Raw genomic sequence first — 9,534 nt, forward strand, 5'->3', positions numbered from 1 at the left:
CAAGTCAAAAGGGACCAATAGAAGGTAATGTCATTTAAAGGTGGGATTATTATATAATAATCAAAAGGTGAGATTAATAATAGCAAACCGGCCAAAGGTGGAATTATTAAAAGCAATTTTTCCAAATAAAAAATAAAAAAAAATAAAAATAAAGAAGGACCATAAAAAGATAGAATTCGATGTCTTTTTTTTTTTCCATAAATTCCATATTCCTTGTAATACACTAATACTGTAATCGATCATAGCTGTATTGTTGATTTGTCATTCATTCCCATTTTGTTCAACGTATGTTAGAGCTGCATGACAGTGCTTAGTTTCCTCCAAGTCCAGAGGTTGTTGAGCTATATGGACCATAAAAAGTCATGTCTTGGAATAGGGGAAGGTGAACATATTGAGAGTAGGCCTATTGGCTCTCAATCCCATAAATCAATATAATTCATGTATCCAATATCAAAACCGACCATATCTAAAAATAACCCACAAGTTTACTTATTTTAATTTACTATTCTTTTAATATCAATCGTTACAAAAACAACTCTACACTGACCATTTTGCTATGACCACATAAACATAAACCATATATTTACCGTTACTTTGTTTTTATGAGTTACAATACAATCATGGAATTCATAAAAGAGATACAACCCGAACAACACAAACAAAAAACATCAAAATCAAGATGTCATTTCAACTATTAGGGCAACTAGTGTGTTTAAGTATGTGTTTGTGTTTTTTGTAACTTGTACAATGTATACCACATTCAAAAATACTTTGTTTTGGATATTCCATCTATTCTGAAATTGAGACACTCTAATAGGCATTAAAGCAATCAATTCGAGTATTCTAGATATGTCAAATCAAGGCGTCACAGATTAAATTTAGATCAAGTAATGTAGGTTAAATCTAGCCTCCAAATTGCTTTGGTTTTGGATCTAGTCAAGTTCGATTTGGGTTTATGTTTTGTCCATCCGAGTGTAGTTCAAGTTCAATTCAATCCAAATCCAGGTTGGGTTTGATTTTAGATTTAGCTTCGTTGTATCAAGTCGGATTTGGGACATGTTCATGGCTATAAAATTCGAGTTCGACTTAGTTTTTTATTTTTGTAAAAAAAGGTTTGTGTTAGTTGATTCTTTCCGATAGGATAATATGTAAATCAAGTCATTCTTGGTTTTTGGCCAATTCCAATCAATTCTATATATGCCTATTCAAGTTGAACTTATATAATTATGCATCTCATGTTCAAATCAAGTAGACATGCCATTTGGGTTGGAACGGGTCGCAGGTTAGTTCTCAAGCTTACTTTGCTATTTTTCTTCAATTTTTTTAATCGAATGTTCTTACCAATATTATTTTATCCACTACATGCATATTACATAATATAAATCATCACCAAATCACATTAACTAGACTCTTTTTTTTTTGTTTTTCTTTTTATTGAGGGATAATTACTATAGGACAAGTCATTGCTTGAAAAATTTAAAGGAAAATTTCACATTTGCTACCAGCAAAAAGACCCTAATTCACATTTACTACCGCTTTAATTTTTTATTTTAAATTGCTACCACCTAAATCTGCATTTTTTAAAAATCACTACCACTTAACGAACACCGTTAGTATAACCGTTACCACCACCCAACCACCGTCCATCCACCACTCCTTCCCACCCACCAGCTGCCCAATCCACCACCACTCCTCCCCATTCCTCCAATCCACCACCAACTCCCACCGCCACTCCCAATCCACCACCACTCCTCCCCATTCCTTCACCCAATCCACCACCACTTCTCCCCATTCCCCTGCTCCTTCACATCAACACCAATCGGCACCAACACCCAATCCCGACCACCGCACACAGGCACACAGCAGTCGAACCCAAATTCGCAACCCCATCCCCGTAACCCCAGCAATCGGCTCACAGCAATCGCAGCCCCCAACGACAGTCGGCGCCGGCGCCGCGGTCGCAACCCCGTTCGCAGCCCCCTCCCCACGAAAATCTGCTCGATCCCAGCCAAAAACCCCAATTGAGCGAATCTCAAACCCCAATTCAATTAAGCATGTGGGTGATGAGAATGGAGAATGTGGGTGAAGGAGAAGGAGGAAGAGCGGTTTTTGAGGAGTTTTCTGGCGGCGAGGTGGAGTATAATTGGTTGGAAGGGGCGGATTCTGGTGGGAGGAAGGGGAAAGAGGTGGTTTTGGTTCGAGGTTGGCGTCGGGGCAGCGAGAACGGGGAAAGGGAAGGGGTTCATTGGCTGCGCAGGGGTGGGGGAAAGGGAGGGGGGTGGGTTCGCGTCGGCCGCCGGTAGGGGGGGGAGGGAAGGGGTGGCAGTAGAGCTGGGCATGGGCCGGGTCAGCACGCGGGCGGCCCGGGCACGGCCCGAGGATGGCCCGGCACGGCACGGCCCGCTGAGTGGCCCGGCCCGTCACGACGGCACGCCCCTCGTGCCTCGTGCGGGCTGCGTTAAAAAAAAACAAAAAATGGCACGGCCCGGCACGAGCCCGTGAAATGGCCCGCCGGCACGGCCCGCAGCACGCCCCGTGGGTAACGGCTAGTTGGCAGCAGCTCTATTTCCCTCCAACGGCTAAAGATAATGAAGACCTTGATTGAAGATTACCAACAACTCGAGAATTAATATTAATTAGCGAAAATTCTAGTATTTCCTATGTACTCTATTAATTAGTGAAAATGTTAGTATTTCCTATGTTGGCTATGTACTCTATTAACATTAGCCGTATAATAAAATAACAAAATAAGTTATTCATCAATTATTGTTAGTTGTACACTTGTACTTCATATTATCTTTTACTTAATAAATTTTTATGAATGAATTTTTTCAATTTTTAATTTTATGGAATATGTTATATTGTTATTTAATTTTTGTCTAATACTTATATAGTTATATGAATAATATGATATATAGTAAATTATGAATGAACAATAAATATTAATATAATTTAAACAATATTTAATATAACTTAACTCCATAAAAAATTTAATAATTATTAAATTCAAATATTAAATTGTATAATTATTCAATTCAATTTTTTCTTTCATAAAAAAAATTCAAGTTTTTTTAAAGTTTTTTTTAATTGTTTTTTTTAAAAAAGAAAAAGAAAAAAGGGTAAGCCGTGGGCCGGCACGGTGGCCGGCACGGCACGACCGGCACGGTGGGCCGTGCCGTGTCGTGGACAGGGGAAGCTTGAAGGCCGGCACGGCACGACCCGCCTCCACCGTGGGCCGGCACGGCCCGGCACGACACTGTTCATGGCCCGCCTAGGCACGGCCCACGGTAGGCCCGGCACGGCCCACCTCTAGGTGGCAGGGGAGGGAGGAGGGTGGTTATTATTTTTTAATTTTTTTTAAATTTTTTAATTTTTTTAATTTTTTTTTAATAAACTTAACGGAAATCCTAACGGATTCCGTTAAGTGGTAGTGATTTTTGAAAAACACTGATTTAGGTGGTAGTAATATAAAATAAAAAATTAAAGGGGTAGCAAATGTGAATTAGGGTCTTTTTGCTGGTAGCAAATGTGAAATTTTTCAAATTTAAATTAGGGTGAGAAATAAGAATTTCACAAGCAATAAGTATCATCCAAGCCCAATGTGTATATGTATATTAAAGCCCAACCTATTACAACCGACCCCAAAAAATAATAAGCCAAACCCAAATTCCAAACGACGTCGTTCATTAAGTCACTAGGGTTTTGGCATCATAAAACCATAACCCTAAAAATTCACAGATATAATCTCACTTCTGCATTTTTGGCCTCCACCACCAAAGTGAGAGAGAGAAAGTAGCCGCTTCGGAGCTCCATACTCAAAATCAATCTGCAAAAATGGTGCGATCTCTTACTTTCTCTCTCATATTTCTTCAATACTTTGATATAATTTCTTAATTTTGTGATTTAATATGTATTATACATTGAATAATTGATTTGGGGTTTTATTTATGAACAGTCTTTGGTGGCGAATGAAGAATTCCAGCATATTCTGCGTTTGTTGAACACCAACGTTGATGGGAAACAGAAGATCATGTTTGCCATGACTTCTATCAAGGGTATTGGTCGTCGTTACGCTAACATTTGCTGCAAGAAGGCTGACATCGACATGAACAAAAGGTATAATTTTTATGGGTTTTAATCTATGGTTTTGATTTTATTGATGTATTTATCTTACGATTTTGTGATTTTTAGTTTTTGGGTGTTGTTTTGATTTCTGGGTACTTCATTTTTAGGGTAATTGTTGATGTTTTGTGCTTATCTGTTGGTTTAATTACTGATAGTTTTTGTGGTTGTGATTCAATTAAATAATACTGTAGTTTAATTGATACCTAGTTTTGGGTTTTGGATTTTTGTAAATTTGATCTAATTGGTTGGATTAGGTTTACAATTTGGTGATATTTTGTTTGGAACTGAGATTGTTGAGTGTGATTTAGATGTACATTTTGTAACTGAGCTGGGTTAATTATTACTTGTGATTTCTAGTTGTGAGAACTGTTCGGATTTTAGGTTTACAGATTTTGAGAATTGATACTAATAACACTTAACATAGTATTGCAATGTTTATTTAGTGTGTGTTTAGTGGTATAATGTTTGTAGTATACATCCGTTCGCTGTGCCGCGAATGTTTTGCTAAAATGAGTATGTAGTTGTTCATGTGTGATGTAGGAGTGTCTTATAGAATTATATCCAAGAGCTCCAATAGTTGTATTCCATTTCTTTTCAGAACTGGTTTGTTTTGGGATATTACCGTGTACTGTAATTATGTATTAGTCACCCCACTTTAGTAGTTCCTGTTTCCATCAAATCCTTAATAATTGATGTATTGCTGAGGTTACATGGAACCTTTAGACTTGGCATGTTTGTCACTACTATCAATATCTTCATATATATATTTGTATAAATTTATAAAGGTTATTTTTTGAAAATTAATAAATTATACATTAATATAGGCTCAACAACATATTTCATACCACCAGTTGCATTAATACATAAGCAAGAAATTACAGTCAAGTGAAGGGTGTGAATAGTTCATAAAATCAATGTTCTTATAATTTAGGACGGATGGAGTACTTGACAATCATAGTTCATAAAATCAAAATGTTACCAGTAATTTGGGATGGAGGGATTACTTGACAATTATTGACAATTGATTGTTTGCTGTATGCGGTATTGTTTAGGTTTTCAACGTCTGGTTTTGTAGTTGTTCAATTCCAGGTTGTTTCAATAATACCTCTGTTGACTTGATTTGACACTATGCCTTCTTCTATTTGGTAGAATTTCTTTTTGTGCTAGAACTGATAGTTAACAAATCTCTTGTAGTTTGTTTTCTTGGTTGGAACTTGGAAGGTTGTCTTATTATCTTAAATTTTGCTGCAGGGCTGGTGAGCTGACCAATGCAGAGCTAGACAATTTGATGACAGTTGTTGCTAACCCTAGGCAATTCAAGGTCCCAGACTGGTTCCTCAATAGGCAGAAGGACTACAAGGATGGCCGATACAGCCAAGTTGTTTCTAATCAGCTTGACATGAAACTCAGGGACGATCTTGAGCGTCTTAAAAAAATCAGGTGTGTAATTGTTTTTGTATATGATCCTTGCTTCAAACTACTCCATACTGCGAAAGGTTGTAATATTGATGCTGTAATTCCTTGAACTAATATTGGGTACTGCACTACTGCTGGCTTTGTTAACTCTTGAATGTTGTTCTTGACAGGAATCACCGTGGTCTCCGTCATTACTGGGGTTTGAGGGTTCGTGGGCAACACACCAAGACTACTGGGCGTAGGGGAAAGACTGTTGGTGTCTCAAAGAAGCGTTAAGGATTTTTCTTTTTTTCTCCATGCATGTTTCATCACAAAAATGTCTTATGTTTTCTTGGATGAAAGTCTAGTAAGAGATTGACTAAGTAATGCTTTTTGGCCAATTTAGGCACTTTATGTTATTTTTGTAGATCATAGCTTCCGACTCTTGATGCTTTATTTGAGAGTATATGGTTGCAGACTTCGTGTTAGTAGTGAGGAAAATATTTGATGGATTTATTTTAAAATGAGTTCAGACTGCCTTAATTTTTATGTTTTGTTTGATCAATTATTACATCCAAGTCCTGGATATTGTTCTGCTTCATAATTATTGATAGAATCGTTGCCTTTTGTTTGTTAGTTGGGTGTTGGTGTTGGTTTTGGTGTTGGATTTATCCAAGCTCTCAAAATGTTGGTTTGGAACTATATATATACACTATAATGAACCAACAAGAGTTGGTTCAAGTGGTAAGCAACTTGATGTCGCTTAAGGGAGGTCTCGGGTTCGAGCCTCACCGTATGCAGAATCTCTTGTTGGGAGACTCACCCACCATAAGCTATTTGTGCTACCTGAATCGGGTCCGGATGTAGTTGGAGCTAAGCTCTGGTGAACCGGGTGGGCAACCTTAAAAAAAAATACACTATAATGCATTTATGCACACTAGTTGGAAATTGAATAAATGATAGAAATGGATCTATGCACTCAATGTGCATTCCTACGCAACACTATGGATTACTGCTTGAGATTTTCTACTGATATCATCTGATGAAGTTACTGCTTATTTCCTTCAAAAAAAAAAGTTAATGCTTATTCTTGTTAGATTCAAACCACGTTGTATATTAGTATATCACCTTATTAACCGAGACAAATTTGTTAAATACACATTGGATAGTTGTTTTTTCTTATACTATGTGGTCAATAATTAGATTAACTGGTACATATGATCTGATTGAAATATTCAAATTGAACCTTCAAAACAGAGAAGGGGAAGAGAGCATGCGCTAAGACCTCCCCTATGTTAATTGAATTAGGGTTTTTCTCAATGTTATTGGTAATTCAACCTTTTCGCAAGTTGCCAAATTATATTGTACTCTCAAATCACAATGTAATTTTAGAGGGATTCAAAAATTATACAAATTAATTTATAAATATGATTTTGGAATGTCATCAAATAATTTTAATTATAAGAGATGAATTTAATGAAGCAAAGAAAATTAAGTTGTTTTTTTTTTTTTTTTTTTTTATGTCATGATAATAGGATACATTTAATTTAAGAATATTCCACATGTAATTTATAGGAAATATTGATTCTGATAATCCCACCTGTAGCCGATTTGTTGTCAATAATCCCTCCTTTTGATTATTATCTAATAATCCTACCTTTGTATGAGATTATCTTATAATGGTCCCTTGTGACCGATTACCTGTACAATAGGTAATAAAAAAAAATTATTTTTAATTTAAGTGACACTTGTGATTACGTGATTGGAGAAAATATTAAAATAAAAAATAATACCCAGCCATCCCAAATTCCCAACAACAGTCACTCCATTCAACTTTCGGCAGTCGTCCTTTCCCACCCCTCGACGCTCCGGCAGCCCCCTTCCCCACCCGCATCATCACCACCACAACTCGAAATTTTTTATTTTCGGGCGAAAAAAGGTCAAAAAAATTCCAAAATTGAAGGCTAATATCCACACTTTTTGAGAAATTTCAGAGGTTACGAGGCACGGGGCGAAAAGTTTTGAGGCCCTAAGGGATACATCTCAGGGTCATATAATGCCGTTTGGAACCATATATGACCAATTGACCATTATATGTTGTCATAAATGTCCGTGGTAGGTATGAGTTCACGAAATCAGTGCAAGTTGTGAACGGGTAAACTGACCATTTTAAAGAAAACTGGATGGTTCCACCCACCTAATTGGACTCCTGGAGGATATTAGGGACCATGGTAAACATTTCGGCAAATTTTATTTTCGGCAGAATAAAGGTCAAAATATTCCAAAATTGCAGGCTATTATCCACGCCTTTTGAGAATTTTGGAGGTTACGGGGTCTGGTGGCGAAAAATGTTGAGGCCCTAGGGGATACATCTCAAGGTCATATAATGCCGTTTCGAACTACATATAACCATTATATGTCGGCAAATTTTATTTCCGGCAGAAAAAAGGTCAAAATATTCCAAAATTGAAGGCTTATCCATGTTTTTTGAGAATTTCGGAGGTTATAGGGTCTGCTGGCGAAAAGTGTTGAGGCCCTAGGGGATACATCTCAGGGTCACATAATGCCGTTTGGAACTATATATGACCATTATATGTTTTCATAAATATTCGTGGTAGGCTTGAGTTCACGAAATCGGTGTAAGTCGTGAACTGGTAAATTGACCGTTTTAAGGAAAATTGAATGGTTTCACCCACTTAATTGGACTTCAGTAGGGTATTTGGGACCATGTTAAACATCTCGGCGATTTTTATTTTCGGGCGAAAAATGATCAAAAATTCCAAAATTGAAGGCTATTATCCACGCTTTTTGAGGAATTTCGGAGGTGACGGGGCCCCGTGGCGATAAGTCTTGAAGCCCTAGGGGATACATTTAAGGGTCATTTAATGCCGTTTGGAACCATATATGACCATTGTATGTTCTCATAAACGTCCGTGGTAGGCTTGAGTTCACGAAATCGGTGCAAGTTATGAACTTGTAAATTGACTGTTTTAACGCAAATTGGATTGTTCCACCCACCTAATTGGACTCCCGGAGGGTATTTGAGACCATGGTAAACTTCTCGGCAATTTTTATTTCTGTGCGAAAAAAGGTCAAAAAATTCCAAAAATGATGGCTATTATCCACGCTTTTTGAGAAATTTCAGAGGTTACGGGCCCGGTGGCGAAAAGTTCTGAAGCCATAGGGGATACATCATGGGGTCATGTAATGCTGTTTAGTACCATATATAACAAATATATGTTGTCTTAAAAGTCTGTGGTAGGCTTGAGTTCATGAAATCGGTACAAGTTTCGAACGGGTAAATTGACCGTTTTAAGGCTAATTGTATAGTTTCACCCACCTAATTGTAATCCCGGAGGGTATAAGGGACCATGGTAAAGTTCTCGGCAATTTTTATTTCCAGGCGATAAAAGGTCAAAAAATTACAAAATTGATTATCCATGCTTTTTAGGAATTTCGGAGGTTATGGGACCTGGTGGCGAAAAGTCTTGAGGCCCTAGGTGATAATTCTCAGGATCATATAATGCCGTTTGTAACCATATATGACCATTATAAGTTGGCATAAATATCCGTGGTAGGTTTCAGTTCACGATATCGATTCAAGTTGTAAACAGGTAAATTGACCGTTTTAAGGAAAATTGGATGATTCCACCCATTTAATTGGACTCCCAGAGGGTATTAGGGACCATGGTAAACATCTCAACAATTTTTATTTCAGGGCGAAAAAAGATCAAAAAATTCCAAAATTGAAGACTATTATCCACGCTTTTTGAAGAATTTTTGATGTTACGGGGTCCGGTGGCGAAAAGTCTTGAGACCCTAGGGGATACATCTTAGGGTCATATAACGACGTTTGTAATCATATATTACCATAATATGTCGTCAAAAATGTCCGTGTTAGGCTTGAGTTCATGAAATCAGTACAAGTTTCGAACGTGTAAATTGATTGTTTTAATGAAAATTTGATGGTTCCACCCACCCAATTGGACTCCCGGAGGGTATTAGGGACCATGG

At 37.4% G+C, this 9,534-nt stretch overlaps 1 protein-coding gene across 1 annotated transcript; it reads left to right on the forward strand.

The window, feature by feature from the left end:
* The first annotated feature begins 3,681 nt into the window (after positions 1–3,681).
* LOC145614431 (small ribosomal subunit protein uS13z/uS13y/uS13x) lies at positions 3,682–6,063 on the forward strand. The gene is made up of 4 exons (XM_081669490.1): positions 3,682–3,837; positions 3,956–4,116; positions 5,377–5,565; positions 5,712–6,063. The coding sequence occupies exons 1-4, from the start codon at positions 3,835–3,837 to the stop codon at positions 5,815–5,817; spliced, it is 459 nt and encodes a 152-aa protein (XP_081525616.1). The 5' UTR covers positions 3,682–3,834; the 3' UTR covers positions 5,818–6,063.
* Positions 6,064–9,534: the final 3,471 nt, after the last annotated feature.

Source organism: Chenopodium album, chromosome 25 (genome assembly GCF_948465745.1).
Source record: "Chenopodium album chromosome 25, dcCheAlbu1.1, whole genome shotgun sequence".
NCBI classification, from domain to species: domain Eukaryota; kingdom Viridiplantae; phylum Streptophyta; class Magnoliopsida; order Caryophyllales; family Amaranthaceae; genus Chenopodium; species Chenopodium album.

Coding starts and splice junctions, on each gene's coding strand:
- LOC145614431 (XM_081669490.1), top strand. Junction 4,117..5,376: donor GACATCGACATGAACAAAAG/GTATAATTTTTA, acceptor ATTTTGCTGCAG/GGCTGGTGAGCTGACCAATG. Junction 5,566..5,711: donor GAGCGTCTTAAAAAAATCAG/GTGTGTAATTGT, acceptor TGTTCTTGACAG/GAATCACCGTGGTCTCCGTC.